The 24,361-nt window shown below is 47.5% G+C and overlaps 1 protein-coding gene across 1 annotated transcript in view; it reads right to left on the reverse strand.

The window, feature by feature from the left end:
- The window catches only part of LOC144145257 (neprilysin-1-like), a 52,303-nt gene that overhangs the window by 27,439 nt on the left and 503 nt on the right, over positions 1-24,361 (reverse strand). Inside the window, exons 2-10 of the mRNA XM_077676801.1 lie at positions 23,642-23,815; positions 22,778-22,867; positions 20,220-20,431; positions 17,883-18,050; positions 12,694-12,777; positions 10,923-11,050; positions 8,741-8,975; positions 4,878-4,976; positions 8-85 (exon numbers count right to left, since the gene is read on the reverse strand). Of these exons, the coding sequence (XP_077532927.1) occupies positions 8-85; positions 4,878-4,976; positions 8,741-8,975; positions 10,923-11,050; positions 12,694-12,777; positions 17,883-18,050; positions 20,220-20,431; positions 22,778-22,867; positions 23,642-23,815 (1,268 nt within the window). The remainder of the gene's footprint in view (positions 1-7; positions 86-4,877; positions 4,977-8,740; positions 8,976-10,922; positions 11,051-12,693; positions 12,778-17,882; positions 18,051-20,219; positions 20,432-22,777; positions 22,868-23,641; positions 23,816-24,361) is intronic.

Raw genomic sequence — 24,361 nt, forward strand, 5'->3', positions numbered from 1 at the left:
TACTTACGGCATTGTAGAAATCGGCATCCTTGTTCAGATCCTTCGATATATTTGGGGCGAAGCTTTCCAGCCGGAGCTTCTCCAGCTGCGCACAGCAGAACAAAAGTACCGAAAAATTAGCGGAACTTCACATTCCCACAGGCAGACGACAAAAGCACATCTTTTTGGGCACTTTGTTTGGGCAGAGGGTACCAGTGACAACCGGCATACAGAGCCTTGTATAGTACAAAGAGTTCAACCATCAATCAATGTTTGCTAGTGGGTGCACAACACGCATAGCAATGGTTAGGGGAAAGTTATTGGAGGGCAGGAAACGAAATTACGGGGGCAGGCGTCCGTCTATAATAATGCCCGGGCTTTTTTACATCGCCGTAGTTGTGTGTAGCTTCTGGCCGAACAGAAGGCAATACAGATAGTTCGCTTTTTTTACGAGGGTGATACTCCACGCACGATGTCGAGTACTGCTACGTCAATCGGTACTCACACGACATGGTGAATTAGAGAACTTTAGACTGTTTTTTGCAGCCTACATCCACATAGACCTAAACAGTACCACTCTTCCACAACATCTTAAAGTACACTGTAAAATGATAGTAATATGAGTTATTGCGTTGAAAGTGTGAGTCCCCAATATCCAGAGCAGCACTTGTATGCCGTTTTTCAGAGGCAACCTAAACGTACCATTCCACTACAGCTAAAAAATAGTGCATTATGACTGCTTTACATTAGAAAAGCCCGAAGGAGTTCGGATTTAAGCTCAGCGCCTGTGCTGAGAATTTGGAAGCCGTACGTTAACACCGCAAGGCCGAGCATTTCTGACGAATAGTCGTGGTCATGAGCATAGTCATTGCCGCCAGGGGTATGTCGTATGCTAAACAATCTAGTATGTGTAGCATTATTATTGCGTGAGCAATAGATACGGCACGTCGGCAAAATTTTCGCCCCTTATTTGTCAACATAGCACATAAAGAGCACAGAACGAGATACCATGCACGTAGCGGCGGTGACATTGTTTCTGCATGCAGCGTGCTACTGGCATTGGGGAGGGTATGTCGAAGCCATACAGCGTACTAGGGGCATAGCGAGCAGAGGGAACGATGCATCTTCCCCTGCCCCTTCCTTTCGCCCTATTTTTCGCCTATGCTGCTTACACACCGAATCGGTATAAAAAAAAGAAGCGTGGCGGTTTATAAAAGCCGGAAATGGCTAAAATTGTATTGGGGCGCAAGATCGCTTCCTTGTTTTACCTGTGGCGTATACCACCCCGATAAAAACTCCCACCTCCTCTCGCGGGAACCCCTGTGTAGATGCGACGCTTAGGGGGTCCACGTTGCAGCGTTGGACAGCGGAGGAACGGCGCTGGAACGATGGAGCGGAGCGGCGCAGGCACCGCGTTTTATAGCGCGCATAACGTTGAGGGGACTGCGTAAGCCGGTTCCAGTCGATGACGACGTTGGCATACTTGTAAAGCGGCGTGGACTCTAGGTGTTTGAGCCAAGCGTGGATGTTGCTCCGCCGGAGAACGGCACACCGGTTATATGCGCAGCGCGCCCGAAGGAGAGGAAACCGCGGAAGAGAGTACTGCACATGCGCCGGCCCCAGCGCGTCTGCCGCGGCTATGACGCAACGTGCCGCGGCTATGACGCAACACAATCCAACACAATCCACTTAATTCCAATCCAATCGAAATCCAATCCAAGCCAAGCCAAGCCAAGCCAATCCAATCCTAGCCAATCGAATCGAAATCCAAACCAATGCCCCTCGCGAGAGAGTGTTCGCTATCGGAGAGGAGGGGGGGGGGTGAGCGGCGGAGAGCGCAGCTGGCGCGGCGAGGAGAATGGGTGAGGGGCGGACAACGCCGACAACGACGACGACGCCGGAGGGTCAAGGCGAGTGAATCAGATGCTCCGCATCTAAAAATATTTTTGACTACGCCAGTGCGGCGTACGCCGGTGTACGTTTTGCGAAAGAAAGGGAGTATCTCGTACAGGGCGGAAAAAAACGAAGGAATGGTAACGACGGCGCTACTGGCGCCCGACAAAAAGAGTGAGAGGAAGACAAGGCCGCTGCTACAGAGAGTAAACGTGACCACCGAGATGGTGAGAGCGCTAAGCCCGATCGACACCAGGGGCTTACGATGGAGCAAGGAGTGCGCAGCGGGTCGGGCATTGAGTTTTCGAGGGAAAGAGACGAGACGCTCACGAGTTGCTGAAGATCCACCAATAGATCTCCCTTTAAATTGTTCTGTTCTTTTTCACGCAGACGTCTGAACACGCTGACATGCGAACAAGACTCATCTTGAAACTCACTCCCTCCGCTTCATATCCTCGAAGTAGTCAGCGCAATAACAGGCTGAATCGTCTGGTAAGTCACCCCTGTACAATTACGGTGAAAGCTACCAAATTCATTATCTTTATAAGTTGATGAATTTGGTAGCTTTCACCGTAATTATACCGGACGTGGACCACTAAAGAAAGGGCAGGAATGCACTCATGCAAGAAGTTAAAAAAAGCTAGAGCGTCACTCGTCCAGACTGACCATTATTACCAGGAGTCTCCCATCCCCTCCCATGGCGATGCGAAGACGATTCCGCGTACTCTATCGTATACACTGAGTACGTGTGGCCGCTTACTGGCCGGTTGATATATTTCCCTGGGAAAAGCTTTAGCGGTGCCGATTTGAGCAACTGGTCCCTAAGTTACCACACAGGGCATGGCACTCACTACTGGCCGGAGCACAGCCCCAATGACAAAAAGATAGTAATTTCGGCAGTTGAATTTGGTAGCCCTCACCGTAATTACACCGGGGTGAGTCACCTAGACGATTTACCTTGTTAAGTGCGCTGACTACTTCTAGTAAGAGAAGCGGGGACAGAATTACGGGACCTGAATTCACCGTCTCTTCAAGGTAGTCCTTAACAGTACATTTACCACCAGCTAAAGCCCATAGGGCTATCACAGCTCAATATTCTTGCTCAATGAGAGCTCAATTTTTCACAGAACTTCCGTTTGTACCGAAAATTTAAAATATACATATTTTAAAGACCTCAATAAAGAAGAGATTCTTCCCATTTGAGCCCACTTTACTACGGCTGTTGCAAGTTACTTGTCCTGATATTAGGAACGGAAAAGAACAAGAATTTAGATAAACCACCATTTTTTTTCGTTTCCTGTTGTTAACAAATCGAAAATCAAGCTTTGTAAAACTGTTATAAGCATTCCTAATTCTACGAAACGAGTGAAAAGTTCTTCAGATGGAGAAAAGGATGCGTTCTCTGGAAGCCTGGTGGCGGACATGAGAATGAGCCCTACACTGAATGCAAACGCTCAGCAGTGCCACGAGAAACAGTAAACACAGTAAAATACCTGCGGTTAGTATTGTTTTCTTTGGGAATTTAAGGTCGTGCAACCATCGCAGAGATAACAAGATTGCCCGCTGAATGGTCTTTCCAAAACATTAGGTGTATAAACTGCGTCCACGTAAAACATTAATTTTGAATGAAGCAAAAGCTTTCTTAATGGGACCGATGGCGTCCTGTCAAAATCGAATGCCTTTCCCATTAGACGACCGGCTCGTCGAGCGAAAAGCTCTGATAAAGCTCTGATACACACGGCTCGTGCGCGGAACCGGGCTTCCGTTGTTTCAAAGCGGCTACTTGAAAATGGCGAAGAAAAAACGGTTTTACATAAGAGATTACCCGCATTTATTATGAAGAAGATATAGCAGTATACCTCTATCTGACAAACCACATATAGGTATATCTTTAAACCGTACCTAGATGCGGTCACTTTAGTGCGCGGAAAATGCTCGTATGGATTCGCTCTTCGTTTGCGATTTGAGGTCTTTGAAGGTTTGATGATCGATTGGACGCACTTCCATCGAAGGCTGGACGCACTTTAGACGAGGGTTTTGACGCACTTCGGTGCAGTTTTGACGTTAGAAAGCTTTCCCGCTTCTCTCAACTTTCTTTAGGAAGGGACGTTTTTCTGCAGATCCATTTTACTCTCCACGCCTTACAGCGAAGGCTGTCAGATCCACGTTCATCGGCATTCCTCTCCATTGCTGGAAGCGAAGACTGCAGCAGCACTTGTCAACCCCACTATGTCCGTCGACGTAGAGGGTAGAATAAGAATCGTAAGGTATTATGTAGCCGCACGGTATTAGGGTTCGTGGCGCGAAATTGACTAAAGGGTCGAGAAGATCAGGCCAGAAGATCAGATGATGTCGAGGAGATCAGGCTTTGACGTGGACGTCAAAGGAAACCACAGTGGGGCCGTCGAAACACGCAATACTCTGACTTCATATAACCTCCGACAGGAGTGATGAGAAAACACAATTTAAGTTGCGAAATTACAACGCGTTTACTGTAATACATCCACCCTGACGCTTAGATGTGTGTTATTCAGTGCGCCAGGAATGAGTGAGTGAGTGAAACACTTTATTAAAAAGAAACGCCATGACCCACCGGAGCAGGAAGGAGTAACGATGAGTGGAAAGAGGAAGGGTAAATTTACACAATCAACATTTTCCAGTGTTCGGGTCCTATTCACGAACGTCACATAGCTAAGTGAGGCAGCGGCACGAGAATGCACACTTCCCACTGTAAAAATAGGGGTTGACACTGTGAGACAGTTCACAGTGTAGACAGTAAATGAAAGTCTTTACTGTAACTAGTAAAGACCGCTTTCAAGGGCGTACGGGGTGATTTCCTGTCTTGCGATCTCCCCCGGTCGTTTTGACACGTATTTAGCAATAGTGCCAAAGGCAAGAATTCGGTTTTTCTTCAGCGCCGATATCCTGTACTCGCACATTTTCTCTTGTTAACTTGTGCGAGCATTGGTTCAGGGTCGGTCGCAACACAGATTTCCTAAGGTTACCTTGTAGTTGCATATGGCGTAGTCGTCAACCTGCGACTTGGCGTAGTCGCTGAAGAAGCTGCTGAAGGCGGACACAACACCGTTGAACTTGGCGAAGTGCTGCGTTAAGAAGTCAAGAAAATTGAGCAGTTAATCGAGCACCATATTGAGCAGTTAAGAAAATTGAAGGCACTAAATGAATGCCTTTGGGAGCACCTGCACAATAGCGTCTTGTCGGATTCACTATGTCTGTCATGTGTACTGAAACATATGTTACAACCACTGGGCGAGGGTACCTTCCGAACAGAATACTCTTTTGAAAGGGCTCATATGAGTGCCAAGAAATTAGACCTTTTGCCAGCAACTGTTCGAAAAAAATTGGGATAGAAACTAAACCAAGCTAAGGGGGATAACTTTACTTTAGAACATGTATCAAGCGACCCTAAATTTCATGCAGTAAATTTTAAAACCTGCAACATATACGAGTTAGAGTTGTTTTAAATTCAGTTTGCTCCTTTCCGATCGTTATTTTATGCGCCAAATTTGCACCTGTGGGTATGGAGCCCCCGTATAGGAAGACGCAGATCCAAATTAGACCTGTGAAGCTTGCAACGGACCCTTGATTGCAAAAACTCGTTGCAGCGTCGTTTTTAACCCGTGCCTGAAAAACAAATTTCGCAGCCGAAAATTTAGTGCTCGTTCTCTTAACCAGCTGCACAACACAGCTTTTCTAACGGGTCACTACGTCGGCATGCATTTATCTGTCATGATCACGCGCGCTACCCAACGTCAGAAGACAATACGCCGTCTAAACGCAGGGACACAACTTTGTATAATAAAGCAATATTGCTACTTGTCCAAAAGATTAAGCAGTCATAATGATATTTTACTCGCTTATGTAGATCAACATTGCGAAATTATCACAGAAAAAGAAATTAGGTGATGGTTTTAAAGGGACTCTGCAACACACTTTGAACAGTGCTAATAAACCTGCGCGAAGTTTAGATTACACTGCCGGGAACACCTGAGTAAAATATTACACGTGCACATGAATCGGTGAGCGCGCAAATCTCTGTGAAAGACGCGGTAAAGACAACCGCGCTCTCTTCAATTTTCCTCATCATGCACCACTGTCACTGCGTCATTACAGCGGTGGCGTCCTATGGGCTGTTGTTGCTACACTTCACAGGTTTATTTCTCGCATTTCCTGCCATGATCCGCCGTCGTCGGCGCTAAGCACCAACCTCTTCTATGCCTGAACTTGGATAAACGGTTTTGGCCTTTCTTATGTGTTTTAAGTGCAGTCGGAGTTTGAGTGAGGAACTGCCTTACAACCAGACCTCTCGTCAACGAATGTTTATTGCTTCAAATAGCCCCTACCAGCCTGAGCGCGCGCTTACGAGCAGGTATCTATGCCAGCTTTTTGATGCACCAGCCCTGGCATAAACCTCCACATGTTGCAGAGAAAAAGAGAAAACTACCAGGCCTACAATATATCGCAGGCCGTTGAAGAGAACGCCACGAGTCGCCCCCCTCTCGGGGAGAGCGGCGCAGCCTTCTTCGCGTAGTCCGCGGTGCAGGAGAGAGGGAACGATTATGCGCCATTTTTGAGCTTAGGAGCTAGCGAACAGATTTTTGAAATTCCCGCGGGAGGAGATTGCTGGGACTGCACCCCAAAATACATTCCGAGTAGTCGGCGGTAAGTGCGGCAGGGCCCCTTTAAATGCAAACAATCGTTTGTTACCCAGCTCGGAGACACAGAACCAAGGGTAAAAACTGCTACCAATTTGCGATGACAAGATTACAGCTATCGGTTTTTGTGTTCGCTTCTAATCAACACTGACTCAATTCCGGCACATCTAAGCTCACCAGCGACGCATAAAAGGCCGATGGGTTCAAGTGCGTGTGCTTGTAAGCATTAGTGTATTCGAAGCCAAACTTTACTCGTTTCAACAGAAAATCCATGTCTCTTCTTTGAAAACGCATTCGAAAAAAAAAACACGGCTATTATGCGCCTGTCTTATTGATTGCATCGCCAGACCCGATAAAGGTACCCGGAGAAGGTCTGCTACGTTACAACTCAGCTGTTCAGTTTCGCACCCACCGCCTACTCTCAGCTCCTTGTGCGCCCGACAAAAGCGAAGCGCACAAGAAGGTGCATTTTTTTGCCTTCAATGCATTGCCCCTCGTTCTCGCTCAGAGAAGACGGGACGCGACATAGCGCAATGTGACTATACGTCTGTTCTAATCAGCCTGCACCGTTTGACAGAAATCAGAGCAGTTCAGCGCCGGTACCGCCTTTCTGCATGGACAGCGGACTCGGTCCTGCCCGTTTTCGTCTGCTTCTGCGCCTCCTCGGCAAGAAGTGCTGGCAAAGCCTTGCACTTCATCCTGCACTTGTATGAACCGTCTATGAATAAAACGGCACAGTTCAGCTGCTGCGAGCTGCTGTAATACGACGAATGGCGCATGACGCACCGTTGGGCTAGTTCACGTAGTGCAGGTGAATCGTGCGGCCCGTATATCACCTCTCCGCTTTCCTAGCAACTGATGAAGGAGTACTGTTTTGCGGGCCAAGGGCTGCCGTGCGAGTCAATGACAGGGTTTGGGTGGCCCAGTAGCGAGCAGAGAAAAGACTAAACCAGATCTTGCAGTGAGGAATTGCGTCCTGCTGCTGATGGTATGGTGATGCATTTAGAAGAAGTTTGTAAAGTGCATTACAAAAGTACATAATACATAGTACAAAAGTACAAAAACATTATATACAGGGGTCACAAAGTCAGTGACTGTACCGGTACCCTCGATTAGTCAGTAGAGAGTAACAGTTGCAAAAAACATTGGCAGCAACAGTGCAACAATATAAGACGCTCAAAAAAAAAATGTCCGGGTGAGTGCTACTTTCGTTGCATATGTCGACAAAAGATGGTAATCTTTGTCGACATTTGCCAAGTAAATGCCTCCCTTCGCTTTACCGCTCACCTCACTAGTCGTTCCTCTCCCGTCGCGCTCCTCCCAAGGTAAACACGCTAAAGTTTTGCTCAATTCAATTTAAATTCACCGCGTTCCACTGCTCCAGGCCTGGTGCCTCGATGCCACCGCTGCCGTACGGCGGAGGCGCACGTGAATGGTGGCGCCCTACTTCAACGTTTATAGAACCGCGTTGTGCTAGTCCCCGTGTGTTCCAAGCAGAACGTGGAACCTATCTTGTGGAACGTTTTGTATCTGTTGCGGCTTGATTTCTTAAAATGCCGCAAGAAGCTATATTGGCGCGGGATACAGCAGGCGACAGGGTAAATTTTTCTTTCTGCAGTGCATTTAGTATTTCATTTCGCAAAACTCAGGCATCTATGATTTTTTTTTTCACAAAGCAACAGTGTAAATACCGCTTGTGCATTAATTTCCTGTGTTATATTTGCGTAATGCCTTGCTCTTGTTCAACAGTGTTGACAAGGATGAACATATAAACCTGACCTAAACGTCTCCATTTGGCTTTGTGTATATAAGACTATTGAGCAGACTTCGTTTCACTTTGGCTGGGTGGCTGAATCGAGTCACATACAAACGGACAAACAAACAGACGTACAGACAGACCAAAGTTTCTGTGTTTAAGTAGCCCAAGAAAGACTATCGTCTTCAAACGGGTTCGATTCTCGGCCGCAGCGGCCGCTTTTCTGATGGAGGCGAAAAGCAAAAACACCCGTGTGTTCGAGATTTCGGCGCACGTTAAATATCCCCAGGTGGTCAAAATTAATGCGGAGCCCTCCACTACGGCGCACCGCATCGTCTGCGTTGCGTCAGCGCGTTAAACGCTACAATCAATGAATCAATCAATCAACAATCATGTTTAAAAAACACAAGACAATGGAAGAAGTGCGCGGTCGTACATTCTTGAAGTCGACCACGCCGTCCCTCTTAGCGTAGTGCTCGTAGTGGAGCGCGTGCGTGGTGAAAGGCATGACGGTGTCCACGGCCCGCAGGCAGACCCGCCAGCGCTCGGGCAGCTCGCGGTAGCCCAGCCGCCGCTCCCACTCCAGCTTGGCCAGCGCCTGGGCCCGCGTCGGCAGAAACGGGGCCACGGCGCACATGACGCGGTAGCCCAGGTAGTTGACCAGGGTGCGCCTTCCGGGAACGGGTACGCCGCAGTAATGGCGCCCTTGTTAGACCTTTCCGAATAATTGCCATGTCCTCAAAGTACTGAAAGTTGGTCTACGTGTATCACCATTCGATCTTTTCGCCGCTAAAAACGTTTATATGTGGCCCCTGTTATTGGCCTCGCCGCAACAGTTCTCCGCACTTCCTAGGTATTCCAGAACTTCTGCCGCCATTGAATTTCTAGGGACGAATAAAACTTATATTATTATCTCTTATTTCTACTTTATATTAACCACCTTCCCTGTCACATTATCTTCACCATTGATTTATTCGCTGGTGATTGCGTAATTTCCTCCACTCAATGTACCATGTGTTATTCAGAGTAATCCACCTCCCCTCTAAATCCATCTGGCCCTGAGTGTATAATATAAATAAATAAATAAATAAATAAATAAATACACAGTTATTTTGGAGCAGTTCTGAGAAGTCCGAAATGACAAATTAAGGGTACCTTTGACATTGACTATCTCTGTGTCGTCTAGCCATAAGAACAAAAAATATGGCAGCTTGGTAAGGGCAAGGATTTTCAAGGCAAAAAACAACAATATTAAAAGGTATTTGTAAGGGTAGGTATTTCAGCCTGAAGATGGTGGGAGCAGAATTTCCAAATATGCAAATCAATACCTGTGCACTTCTAATTGCACATAATATGCATAATATTTCTTGGAGCAAAACCCGCGCCAGGCAGCGCCAAAGTATATCTGAACAACACTTTGATGTAATATAAATGGTCAGTACGTAGCGGCAAGCACGATAAAAACGACCAGAATACCTCCATGAAGGGCTCGTGGTACAAAACGTGAGTTCCTGTAGAAAATACCGTAGATTGGGCATAATTTGTTCTTTCCGAGTTGAAACTTCCTCACAGCACCACCTTAAGGTAATTCCCTGAGTTCTGCGGGACTAGTGACAGTAATGCGTACTGTAAAACTTCAGCCTGCTCATTAAAATTTCAGGTTCACGGGATAAAAACCGTGATTAGTGTTCTGGCAGGTTATCCGTGTATTATAGTGACGAGTAAAATAGAGCGAGTTCAAGAGGGTGAACGCACGGCTGACCTTCGCGCACCCCTCAGGGTCAAAGAGGATGCCTCCCTATTGGTCTGCCGGAACAAGACCACGTGGCCTACCGAAACGCAAATTCATCAAGACCGCGCCACCAACACGAGCTCAGCTAGCCTCCTATATTATGGACACCACCACAGGGAAGCGCGGTAGCAAATGGAACACGTAGAAATTACCTACCGTCTCCGCTATCGAGAGCGTGGTTGCACGTTAGGCTTCCTTTTGCCTGCTTTCAAATTGCCGAAACTGGGGATTAGCCCGCCGAGCAGACGCAGATTCATGGACGCGCTTTCGTTGCCGTTCCGTCAGGGCTGTCCGCTCTTCGGTAAAGCGGACCAAGCGAGACCTACCTATGGCGCAGACCGCATTGAACCGGCTCGCAAGAAACGCGGGCGGAGCGAGTTAACCTCCTTTTCGTTATCCGGGCGGAGGTTTCTGCTGTGATTGGCTGGTAGTATGGCGCGATGCGGCGCTGCACTTGTGGCAGCGGGCGCTTGGTGTTGGCGGGCTTATAAAGTTCACTCGCGTATAACGTTCCCTATGTGCAAAGATCGTAATGCAAAACGTTAATTGCAGATACGGACGGCCTTCCTTAACCGGAAGTTGCATAATAAAACGAATTCACGTGATCACTAATTCACCTCAGTTAAGCGCTGGCCAGGAAAGTGAGGCGGAAGTGCGTCTCTGCCAAGTGACCTCACTCAGGCCTTTCGCATGATCTAATGACCTATCCACGCCCTCACGGTTTTTTCACGTCTTCGCCTCAAGACAGTCTAGGTACTCTGAACAACACGGATAGGACTTTAGGTCGTGTGGACCAACGCCACTCGCATGTTCCGATGGCACGTGCCTGGGGCTGGTATCGAGGACTTTGATGAGCTTGTCCAGGTACTTGGGCGACTTGACGATGACCGTCGCATTTCCCGTGACCGCGGTGTCGTCGTCGAAGAGCGCCGACAAGAAAGCGGACCAGCTCCACTGCAATCCAGAAAAAACGAAGGAAAAGTGAAGACAAACTAGACAAATTTATTTACGAAAAACAAGGTAACCATCTTGCCGAACGCGACAGGCAGGCCATTTCAGTTTGAGGACATAGTGCACTTGGAAAACGATAAAATAACGCAAAAAAAACACGGATTCTAATCAGCCAACAAACGCAGCTCATCATTTAAAAATGTGGTACAGGCTTTACTGAAAATATCGCAAGAGATCGATGGGAAAAAGAGTCCACAAATTAGCTTTTACGTTCCTCATTAAATCTTCGTTGTATTGCGCAACCCTATGGGTGCGTAATTGCAGTACCCAGAGAATTTTACATTTCATCAGTTACATTGTCTGCGAAGCTGCACTAGGACGTGACGTGTTACAGCGCCTATTAGCTGTCATATTTCACCTTCAGGTGATAGCCCGCAATCTCCCGAGATCACGGGCGGTGATTTTCTACAAAGAAGATCATGCTCTCCATGCCTGGCGGCACGCACCAGATCTGAGAGTTTAAAAAGTCAGACTTAAACAAGCGTGCGCGAAAGCGCGCATACACTACATCCTTTAGGCAAAATTAAGACTGTCATCACTTCCACACCATGACCAGTGTGACGTGCCCGGCGCCCGTGTGCGTGCTGAGATGAAGTAGGTGTCTTCATGGTTTCTGCCCAATCCGCACTCCAGTGGCGTGAGCCTCTTTGATCCGTGAGGAATTGCGCACACATAGCTGTAAACGCGGTCTGTTGCTAGAGATGTCAAAACGTCAGGGGAAGGAACAGGAATAGCTCCTCCAAGGGACGTCGGCACACACCGAAACATTCAGTGCGCTTACACTTCGTAGAGAAGGGTGACTAGCAAAGCTGGTCGCAGCCCACAAAGCGCACGAAGCAAACGCAATGTTTGTAATTTGCGATTGAGGACAATTCTATAGTTAATCAGCTGAACAACGCTTGCATGGACTTGTTTTAATCTAGGGCACAAACATGGGGCTCCCCGTACCCTCCCTTAGGAGCCTATGTATTGACAGCAGACGGAAATTCTACAATATTTACACCTGCACTGTGAACTACTTTGGTGATTCAATTTGTTTCAGGATACTTTTGATAACAGAAGAGGTAGAGCCGTTTTCTCTAGTTATATTCCCTCCGTAGACGCCCATGCCTTGTCAGCAGTCGCGAACTGTGTAACCTTGCCATGTTAACTGTAAACTAATTTTAAAAAGTGAAATACTCGTCGTAATGATATAGTCGTGCTAAAAGCAAGTTTCTCTATAATTTTTTTCAAGATACCTGCATTACACTGAGAACTACTCAGCATTCACCAGAACGTTGGCTGCTTTGTGGCAAGGTTCAATATTTTCGGCGCAACTACACCCTATCGATGCACGCACGGTTGGTCAGACGCTCGCCTATAAAAGCTCCGCTGCAAAACAAAGCGCTCTGGAGGCAAGGAAGCTCATGCGGCTAAACGTAGGAACCGAGGCAGACGGCAGCGGTCATACCCAGCTTACAGACACAACGGAGGATGCATCGGCTGAACCGCGCTTCGTTTGTCCAAACACATTTTCCTTGCCTACGCTGTTTATGCTTTTCGAACTGTCTAAACAATGGTAGCGCTTCTCGTCGGCACAAACTCACGCTGTCCGCGGCCTGCAGTTCGTCCAGGGGGAGGACTTCGAACTGGGCTGATTCGGGTATCCAGCCCGAGGATGCGTCCATGCCCTGCACGCAATGGCACTCGCCGTCAAGTGTTTGCAGCGACCACTTCAACGGCACGCGTTGATCAGTATTCATAATAAAAAGTTTGCACTATTAGAACGAACGCTCTATTACGCTGCATCTTCTAAGGTCATTTAACGCGTCGCGAGTGACCTTCAGCCGCCGGTGAGCAAGCTGCGTCTTTTTCGTATTGCTGCGCTCATTCGAAGCTTTCCCAGCGCCGGCTCGACTGCCTGTGCGTACGCTTCAGTGAAAGGGAACCACGTGACATGGCGAGGGTTCAACGGCTTCTCTGCCGCCGCTTGTTCCCTCAGTCTTGCCACCGATGGCGCGACGGCTGGCCAGTCTGCGCATGCCCATCAGCGCAAGCTTAAAAGATGAATGCCGTCACCTTGTAGATGTAGATCGACGCCAGAGTGCGAAATCTCAAGCACTAACAAAATGTCACGAAAAATTGCGAGAATAGTCCTTGCTTTACCACGTGATAAGTAGGTTTAGAAGTGTTAAATGTGTGTCATTTGCTTAAGCTGCTAACGTCCCGACATCGTTAGGTGCCAGGCATGTTCAATCACGTCCATTTCAGTTATAGAAAATTCCATTATAAGTATCACAATGCAGAAAATGCTACAACAGGCGAACTTTAGTAATATTATGAATCGTAATCAGAATTGAAGAAACGTCAATATATAAGAGAAGTCCCCCATGCTTGGATAGCAGATCTATTGCGACAGCTTGGCCGCCGTCAGAACGGTAAAAGTCATGCTCGGCATGGAAGCACAAAACATTAAAAAACAATGTACCGGATTGCGCAAAACGCATGTCTTATCGAATAAACTGAGATTTCACTCTGAGAAATCGCCGTATAAACGGTAGACTTACCTATAATAGGCTAGCGCGACGCGCGAGTGTGCGAGTGTTCGATATTGCTGCGACTGCGTTTTAAGCATTTTGATAAATGACACTACAGGTATCGCAAGGATTAGTTCATTTCGTGCGACTTACTGCTGTTTCGCTTATCGTTTGCTCACATAGTCGCTCATTCGCTCATTATCGTTTGCTTATCGTTGGCTCATTCATCTCCAGGCAGTGTTTCAGCGCTAAGCGTCCAACCCCTAAAAAATGTGTGCTTGTTGTGCGTGAAGCCTGGAAATTCGGATCACAGGGCAGAAGAATTCCGCACTACCAAGAAAGAGCGCAGCAGCGTGCAGCCTGTTACAACGGCAATGTTACAAAGGCAAAGAATGTGGCCGCAGGAAGAACATGTGTTGCGAGGACACACGTTAGATCATCGGTGTGTGGTTTTGCAGGTCGGAACGCTCAAAGGCCATTGTCCGCTACCATGGTTCACTACACGCTGCTGTCTCTGTTGCCCGCACTGCGACGACTTTGGACTACCCTGAAGCGGTTGAATCACTGACAATGCTAGCAATGGCGGCTGCTGGACACTGTAAAATTATGTACACTTTTAAGGCTATAAATCACCGTGTATAACTAACAAGATAATACCCTAGCAAAAAACCAACGTAAAACACCGTGTACGGTGTTTTCTCATTTAGAACATCCTTACACACTAGCAAGAACACAAGAATGCACCCTTTTAAAAGGTGGTTTGCCGTGTATTGCACCCTTCCGGTGATGTTTTTCTTTGTGTTTTCATGGAGTGTAGAGGTGCTAGTTATAGACAAAAAGGGTGTAAACCATTTTGCAGTGTTTGCGCAGGTGGAAAGCTTGCCTGGTGCACATTATCAAAGAGAGAGGACGAAAGAATGGGAGAACAGATAAACATTTTTATAGCCGGGTTCTTGCTTACGTTGCCGAACATCACGCGTGGTGTTGTACGGAACAGCATTCCTGGAGCTAGTTCCTTTTGGGAGGAAGATAGCAACGCCTCAGTTCCGTTAACAATAGGTGGAACTGCAACGGTAACTAGTTACATTTACCAAGGTACGGCAGAAATAACGGAGGTCTTTCTGTAAACGTTTCCTCGCTAGGATTAGGCCGCTTTTGATTCCAATGCTTTAGGGCGCTGAAGCTAGTACAAAAAGCCACAGGCCGCCGCTGTTTCTCGCTTCGTATATAGGCTGTCCAATTTGTCCGCCCTTTCGCGGAGAATGATTCCTCGAAGGTCGAAGGCAGAAGAACAACCACGCCGCAGGCCATTGCCTGCCTGGCAGGCTGCACCTGGGGCGGTATTCTCGTAACTGTCCCTTTTGAAAACGTCCCTTTTGAGTCCCTTTCATCGTGACGTACTTCCGGTTAAGCAGTGGGCGTTGTCCGTAAGTTTGTTGCGCTTGCGTTACGTCACTTCCAGTTGTTTGCTCTTAGCCAATCAGGGCTCGCCAAAAGGGACACTATTGAAAGGGACGCAAAAGGGACAAAACTCGAGAATACCGCCCCTGGTGCGCACTGCCTTGTCGATACGGCGGCCGCAGACGCCAATAAGAGAGGTGTTTCAGGGCCCCTTTGATTTGTATACCGCCGTTACCTCTTTTGAACAAGCATGGACACAAAAACTTGGAGAACGCTCAAGCTTCACCTTTAAGAGTGGAATGCGAAAGCCGAGCAGGAGCAGACGAGGATGCGCCATCCGCACTCGTAGAAGACGCAAGCTCTGAAGAGCACCTCGAAAAGGTGGACTGCGCCGCATTAGTCACACACATGTTCTCCCCAGGCAGCCGAGCTAGCCGAACGTGCCGTACGAGACTGCTGTGCTTGTGTATCAGTGGACACCTGGGTCACCAGCGTTGCGCTCACCGAGTGTAAAAGCAAATAGTGAAGTTTCCAGCCTCGGATTCTGGAAATGTTGCCGCTGCCTCCCAAGGCGAGGCGAGAGCTAGATGTGATGCGCAACAGTAAGCTTCCATGAGAGCTGCAAGCTTAATCTGACCTCTCACGTTTTATCGCCCACGGCACGAATATAGCGCTCAAGCGTGCCACCGTAAACTTTAAGAAGCACTTAGCGGGCCTACGGTTTCGTGATGTTTGCCAGGATTGCTGCAACGATTGGTTTTCGCATTTCGCTGGGAGTTATTGCGCCACCTTCCTTTCGCGACATAGCAGTACGACAACTATAGTATATTGTTACGGACCTGCTGCGACACATGCTGGAGCCGGGCAGCGATGGCGAGCCGAGTCGCAGTAGCGTGGGTCCATGGCGGCTGCTGCCGTGCGTAGATTTGTTCCATTCTGACGACGAGATGCCAGAAGCCAAACTTAAATTTAATGCTTAACAACTGTTTAAAGCCTTCGCGGTACCTGCTGGGACCGGTTGAGTACACGCTGTAGCAGATGAAGAACTTCGAGGTACCGAACGAAGTTTTCTTTCTGTAAACGTTTCATCGCTAGGATTAGGCAGTACACTCAAGCGAATGAATTGAATGGCTCTTCATTGCCAACGAAGTGTTGAAGAAAAAACGGGTTCGTTCGTCCGAATGCAGCATCGAGATGAAATTCTTACTGAGTTCAAACAAGGCACTCTACCAAGTTGCGAATATGTATTCTGGACATTATTTCCCCACTCATACTGTAGATTCGAATCGGCATGCATCAAACGTCTACGTATTGTACCTTTCGACGCGGTTTCTTCTGCAAGACATTTATTTATGCGCGTACATGTGAGTAACTTTCCATTTTCTCATATGAAGCGCAGTACCCTGATTGCCCATTTGAAGACCGAAGTGGAAAGTGCCATGTTGAACTTGTAATACACGAGTACCAATGTTAGAGTTCGACATTTCTGGAGTATATATGTCCAGGAATCCCTGAAAAAAATTCGCCTAGGAGCGTTTTTCTGGATCCGTTTGATATTCAGACAACCGGCTGCCCTCGGTGCGTATATTCGTATAATATACGTTGTTTTATGTGTGTTTTAAATTGCTTACTCTATATTTTGATTTAAAAAATGAAATTTTACGTCACTTGGCGACACGTTCTAAAGTGTGAAGTGTAACTGAAACGCGACAAGGAAGTTGTAACGGTAGCTCGTTTCAAAACTGGGAAGGAACGAGGAACGAGGTTTCGTTCCACTTTAGAGAAACGTGTACGACAGTGATCTCGCGTTTGTGCAGCGTATCGCTTCTAGCGTTTCGCGACATTAACACAGAATGGGTGGGCCAAGTACTTCGACGGATATCAGTGTTCAGCGTCGCGCTCATCAAGCTCAGAATCGTAAGCGACGCGAAGCTCAACGGACGTTCGTTCACAACAGATTGATGTCAAAAATATTAAAGGTAGCATGACAAGCAAGAGTCACCAAGATCGGCCCCCTGATCGAGCGCTAACCCGCGCACTCACTTCAGTGGAGCGACTTCACATATTATTCCCGCTTGCTATTATTCTTTGTAATTTTTTACAGTGCTTCAATGCAAACCACACGTGATTTTGTTTTTGCATTTTCTCACCGTAAACAAATTCAGCTGAGAATTCAGCCTGCGGCAATGTGTACAATGACATATATTTATGGTATTGTTCTAAGGCGTTCTCGCCGCCCTTTTGGACGCCCAGCTGCCCATCTGAAAGTAAATAAGCAATAAATACCCAGTACATAAGGACAATGATGCAGCATAGCGTCTAGTTCCCGGGGGTCTGCTAAACCTATCCGGACACAGTTTCCCCAAGTAACAAGCTGCACACGAAATGTTTCGGCGCACAGCTACTAATGGTACTGCGCAGGGAGCAGCAGATGGGCTTCGAACCGTAAGCAGATGAGCACATTAAGTAAAAGGAGCTTTCAATAGCTCCCCGGTACTACCGAAGTACAGCCGGTTTAGTACCCAATTGCAACAGTGCATGAACAGGCCAAACGACAAAAGAATTTTGTCCACACGAAGGTGGAGAGAAATTAACAGGTAAAGCTACCTTGCGACCCACCGCCAGGGGGACGAGTCCGGGGGGACGCCCCTTATACCCCCTAGGAAATAGCCGGATGAGCTGGGTTGTTGGGGAAGAGAAACGGGAATCGGGATAGGATTTGATGAAAAGGAAGGGAAGGGGGGGAGCAATTTTGCTCTGATCCAGATGGCTGACTCCTTTTCAGAACTGATCGCTCAGCCAGGGCATCCGAACCATGCCGGGCACCGGAATTATCGCTGGTAAAGTGAACCGTATACCTCGGCGAGTTGCTGCTCGAGGTCGACGATCTCGGCGGCCAGCGGCGTGGAGTCGTTTCGCTCGTTGACGAAGTTGAGTGCGTCGGTGACCAGCTGTCGGTACTTGGAGAGGTCGTACGCCACGTCGAAGTACCGGTGACGCACCAGCGACAGCTCGGGCTCGTCGACCTGGGTCCCCACGAAAGACGCACCGGAGAGGAAGAAGAGTTGTGAATGTTCTAATCACGTTAAAGTGGTCATGACAACCAAATACAAGTTTGCTAATGAAGAAGACTACTTCGCCCCGATTAAGAACGACAACAATTTTATAACACTCTTTTTTATAACACAGTTTTATAACCAATATAATAAAGAAAACATACGAAGCAGTGGCGACTCTTCGACCAGCTTCCGGCAATTTTTCCATGACGTCAGAGAATCTTGTTTGTGCGTATGGTGACAGCCAACCTAAGCCAAAACTGCCAACAAACGTGACCGGGCGACTGTGGTGGTGGGGGCGTACCTACAGGCTTTTTATTCTACCACTTGAATGCTTACAAGCACTTAACAAACAAATAACTGTTAACACTGTAGATATGCGCGGACACCGCGTACACTCCGGACATTGTTCAAAAATGGTACCACGGCCACGGTACCCTCACATTCGCACCTAAGTGCATTTTCTGCGGTGCCGCTAATACCCTCCCAAACATGTTTCACCTAGTATGGTCATGTCCGACATTCCAAAGAGGCCGAGAACAGGTGGTAGCCGATTGCCCACCACCGCGTATGAATACGGAACACCTGGAGCGCCTGCGCGCCGATGCTACTCTTCTCGAACGCGTAGAAATTTATTCACTTGCCAGTGGTCTTTACAAAGCAGTCTAGAGCGGTCTCACAGCCTAGGGCCTGCAAACAGACATGTGTTTAATAGGGTACATGAGACTTTCATTGATGCTTTCGACTCCCCTTTCCCCCATCTTCCAATAACCCTCCAGGGAGTCAGGCCTATTTCTAAATAAATTCGTGCATTTATTCATTAGGGCTAACACATATTACGCCACTCCTGCACACACCGCGCGAAATGTGAAAGGTTTGCAATACGTCCTGTGTTTTTGTTTATTTCATAAATGTTTCGTGACTGGAATGTTGCTGAATGTGTTACCAAACGATAGTGTTTTAAACTGTACAATGTTAATTGCATTTTCTCTTCACGACCCCTTGAAGTCACAACCTGTGCTTCTGGATATTTTCAGCTGCTTTCAGCTAGAACATTCGAGCGAAATATTGTGGCGACGGTAACACATAAGAACAGCATACAACTCGGGGATGAACAAACTTCAGGTGTGTCGTTACAGTTATAACGATTCAGGCATATGAGTGTAAAGGATAACAGGTCGACTCACGATGCTCTGCACGCGTCTTTTACGTCGAGATATATAGTGAGGCACAAATAGAAGTACTACGGCGGCGTTAGCGATCAAAATGTTATTTGCGACAGTGAAATCGTGGCCTCAAGTGACGTGTTTATAATTACGTATGCTCTTGCGTGAACTATCACCGTGTTCTGAGTCATTCTGAGTGACACAGAACCCATGATACTCAGGGGTTGCCCACTGTTACTCAGTAACTGAACTGCTAATGGCCGTGCTGAAAAAAGACTCAAGGTGCATTTATTTCGAATCATATAGCGCCACGCCCATATAGCTATCACCGTTATCAAAGTGCTAAGGAGACCCTTCAACACTTTCTTTACCTTTTTTTTAATCCTAAATGCTTGCAGAACATAGTCACCCGACACACCCAGTACTTAGATGAGGAGGTCGCAAAGTACCTCAGCCAAAAATTACTGCACTGCGCCCATCAGGTAACTTGTAAACTCGCTCGAAAGATTTTTCTCTTTCATGGTCTTGGCGTTCATCGATGGCTCGAATTACGTCACTAAGGCCATGTAGTGGCTGTTGGCCGGTTTTCCTTCAGTTGCCGCAATGAACGCTCTTCAATAGCAATATTAAAAAAAAGCCACAAAAACAAAGCAGAAATGGAAGGCGTATCAGGTGCGACGAGCAAATTACGCCATGCCGCTTCGCGCTGGCGATAACTGTAGCTTCCGCAGTGGTTCCAGAAGAGAAGGAAAGGATGGCGCGTTTATCGAAAGCGTTGCAGGGTCCCTTTAAAGGATGCTCTTAACTCTCCTGCAGTATTTACTCTCCTCATCCCATTGCCTTGTGTGCCAATTAAACTCTACGATGTGTTCTCTCTTCCGTGGCTTCATTGTGCCATTGTGCTCTGATAAGCGTCAAGGGTGAAACGTGACTGGCGTAAGAGAACACAAGGATGGAGAGGAAGATGGCCTGCCTGCAGCGTTACGGCTCCGGTTGCGTCCGAGCTTGCGCTGACGTGGATGAACGGATGGATTGCTAAGTCGCGCACAAGCATGCCCGTGATCTCTTCAACGTCCGGTTCTGGCCCTGGCTCCTGGGAGCCCTCGTCAGCCAGGGGCCACTTGTCCAGGTACAGGTGACGCAGAACGTTGCGGAACGGCCCGAAGCCCTTGAGGTCTATCGCATCTGCAGCGAGTATCGTGAAAGACACGGGGAATGAGAAGTCCGCCAGACACAAGGATTGCAGGCGGACTACAGTCCTTGTGCTATATTTTACCATTGTATCTAAATTGTCTCGAAAGTAATAATATCTGCCTCGAAAAAACTTCAAATAAAAAACTGTATACGGTTCTTTACCTGTTCGATTCACTGTGAATTATCTTGATGAGACTGCATTAAAATGTTTGTGAAGCAGCAACTGCGCGAACAGCAAACCCCTTGTGCTGTGTTTTAGAATTTTATTTTGGGATTTATGCTGTGCCTTTTAAGATATGTGCTATGATTTTTATGCCTGTGTTTATTTCATTTTGTTTGTTCTCGTGCAATTGTGCTTTGTGATTTTATTTGATCCTTCTGGGCGACCGACATATTACGTAGACGTTAAAATTGTGCTTTGGCCAATGTACGAAGCGAAATGTATATGAACTGAGCTGTCGGGTTGGCCGTATGGGGTCTTCAAGCTGCGTTGTTTGCAGCTTTTTCCCATGCGTCCTCTCTCTACTGTACCACAGGAAGAGAGAAATAAAGTTTAAAATTCACATTTCAAATTCAAATTCAAATTCCTCTTTGAAAAATAAGCGGTGAGGAATAGTGGTGGAAGGTAAAATTTTTAAATGAAGTCGATTGCACCGACCGACCTGTCAGCATGCGACGGTTTTTGGATGTCCCGTTGTACAGAACAGGTTTTATCTCTACTGGCGACATCCGCATGCGGTGTTTTTGGGAGAATACGTGGTGTCGTGCATCATCCGGTCCGCAGCATTAAGCAAATGTAACATGGTCTATAAACTCGGATGCAGCCACAAAATGCAGAAAAATTTGTGGCAAACGCTACAACTGGCACCCCGCTTAAAATGTGGGCATTCGGATAATTCTCCTATAGTTTTAGAATAAAACAGTAGCAACTAGAAGTACAACCAACTTTCGATCTCGTTGCAATGTACGCAGTTCAAATGTCTAGGAGATGTCTGCTCATGCGGCTTATTGCAGCTGGTGTGGCTGCAGTCACGCGTAGGATTGTTCGTCACGCTTGGTGTTGAATTAAAAGTATTTGTGGCTGGATGTATTTTTCCCGTTAATTACCTTCTTCTCCCCTATTACCTTTTCATCGCTCTGAAACAACGAATCGGCGTCTGTGTTCTCTATGTTGATCTTTCAAAGCAACGATAGGTTAATCCATTACTGAGACGATTTGTACGTGCGGTTTGAATATACCCGAGTCCCAACTCAACAGCGTTGGCTGCTTGGCGCATGCTTATAGTGGAGTTATTTGAATTCCCAGCGTCCATAGTACCCGCGGAACGCCTCACGTGCCTTCTGAAAAATGTCACGGCTATATTCACGACTACTTAACTTATCGCTTGTCTTCTGGTCTTGTGGTTTTAAAGCGAGCGTTTTCTTAGTGGGACTGATGAAGTTCCGTCAAAAACTCATGCATTTTGGGTGGTCCATCGAAAACCTCTGGTAAAGACTCTGTCCACGCGCAGCGTGCATGAAACCGGGCTTCTGTTTTGCGAAATGGGTACTTGAAATTCGCGAAAAGGAACGTTTTTATGATGAGACAATGCACGCATCGATCATGAAAAAGACGTAGAATAGTATACCTTTGTCTCATAAACCACGTGTCGGTATGAGTTTAGAGAGTTCGCCCGTGAGACGTAGTGCACGAAAAAGCGTCGCATGTGATCGTTGTTCGTTTGCGATTTTCGTCTTTGAAGTTTTCACCATTGACTGGATGCTTTTCTGTGAAAATTGGACGAACTTTTATCTGTCGTGCTCCTTCCAATTTCCTTTAAGAAGGGGTGATGAGTTTTTTTTAGATCTATGTCGGTGCTACAGCTACAAAAACCAGGACAAAAACTCCAAGAACACCAAGCACTTCTTGGGTGTTGTGAATGCGAAAGCGTTCGTGTTCGTTGAAACTCTGCATAGCGCTCTGTTCCGTACAAAGCACGCGGTGGTGACTGCTGCGCCCTTGGGCGAGAGATGCAGAGGGGGCCGGAGGGAGGCGGGAGCAGCTGAATAGCCGCCACCGTAGCCATCTCCGGTGTTTCATGGAAACTGTACAATGGGCGTTTTCGTAGCAGCGTGTTGCTGTCCGTGGGCTTAACGTCTGAGGAAAGCGCTACAAAATGCGCAGGGGACAATAAGAACTTATGTACCGCGTGTCTGGGATGCTGGCTTTCTCGCTCAATGGGCCTAACGTCATGACCATCGATCTGCTTCGGAGTAGCGCCACAGTACACTATAGCGTCTCCTCGAAGAGGCTTTGCTTCATCCACGCATTTGAGAGCAACAGAGTAAGGTACGTGCCCGTGTCTTCGCACGCCTTCAGCAGCGCGAACATCTTCGTGGTCGGCAGGCTTTTGTTCGCCATCTGGTCCTTGTAGATGCGGGAAAAATCTGCGAGGAAGGAAACGTGGGGTGAAGGCCCCACTCCGCGTGTTTTGTACTGCGGCTACAGCTTCGTTTTGGACGCCGCAGCCCTTATGGGAAGTGGTGCAAAACCGCAGGGTTTGCTGGCACACGCGTTGCGGCAGCTCTTAAAACGTGCACAAAATCGAGTGCGACCATTTAACGTACATCTCTCATTAAGGATTGGATGTGAGATGTCAAGGTGTGCGGCGAATATTGTCATTTTTTTTCCGGTTACAATCCCCAATTTATTTTTTTTCTCCAAGAGTGCTTTCTTCAGACGCGTGGTAAAAGCGGTCCATTCGCTTCGTTTTTGATGCTGTAAAGAGCCGCCTAATCCAGTATGATTTCACGCGCATTATCTTGCGACAGTTATTGAGTGCATAACGTGGAATCGTAGAATCGGATAATTTTGTAAAGTTGATCCTGATAAGGCTCTGGCTCGATAAGGCCCGAAAACGTGGGAGCGGAGGTGTGCGGTAAAGCGAGACTCTTTAATCACAATATCTCTTAATGAATAGCAGGTTCGAAGAACTTGCAGAGAGGGAAAAAGAAACACCGAGGAGCCATGTCGGCCACTCGGAAGCGCCTACAAAGCGAGCGTCAGTGCAGTAACGTCGTCCGCGCAATAAGGCCGCACTTTAGGGCGTTTAAGAAGCATGCTCGGAAAAGAATTGTTCCTTCAGCCATGTCCCAGACTTGGACGTATTTCACGCAGCGTTATACAGCTTGTGTGCTTAGCGAGGCGTTTAGTAGTAGTACCTTCGAGGAACCAGTAGACGGCGCCCTCGATCTTCTGTACGAGCATGTCCTGGACGGACCAGCGACGCCGGCTGGGAGGCAGGGAGTTCTGGGTCTTCCAGCTACTGCACACAAAGTCGTAGAAGTCTACGCACGGGTCCCGGCCAGAGCTGAACAGGTGCTTCAGGTAGGAGGCTGCGTGGGCAGACAAGAATAAGCACCAGAGGTTATGCAGCCTCAGCCAGGCAAAGCTCAAGATACCGTCTAGGCTTAGTGAAACGCACGCCACATTTCACCGTTTCCCAATGGCCTTGGAAATGCGTGAGACAAAAACGGACAAGTTGATAGCTGCAGTTAACAGCGTGAAATCCTATTGTACTCCCAAAGGAGTTCCCAGGGCATACCGCGTGGATTGTGGCTTTCGTAGAACAGCTACTGCAACCAGCGAAAAAATGCAGGCAATGCAGAGGTTAGGCAATTTTTGGAAATTCCGAGATTAAAGACATTTTCTCTCGCGCTCGGTTTTAGTCAGTCAGATGTGAGAAGTCGTAAGCCGAGGTGTTGCCTTTTTTCTTTAGTCGACCACTTTTTTCAACCGGCACAGGAGTAAGTAAAAACCGGAACGCTATACAGTGTTCATGTTCAAGCCTTACTTGTAGCCGTGCGGTCATGAAAACGCGCGAGCGGCATATAAAAAGCTTTATATGCCATACCTTGTATTTCATATTTTCACACATCGTT

This window comes from Haemaphysalis longicornis, unplaced genomic scaffold (genome assembly GCF_048455015.1).
Source record: "Haemaphysalis longicornis isolate Haplotype H1 unplaced genomic scaffold, Haemaphysalis longicornis Haplotype H1 scaffold_7, whole genome shotgun sequence".
Classification (NCBI taxonomy): domain Eukaryota; kingdom Metazoa; phylum Arthropoda; class Arachnida; order Ixodida; family Ixodidae; genus Haemaphysalis; species Haemaphysalis longicornis.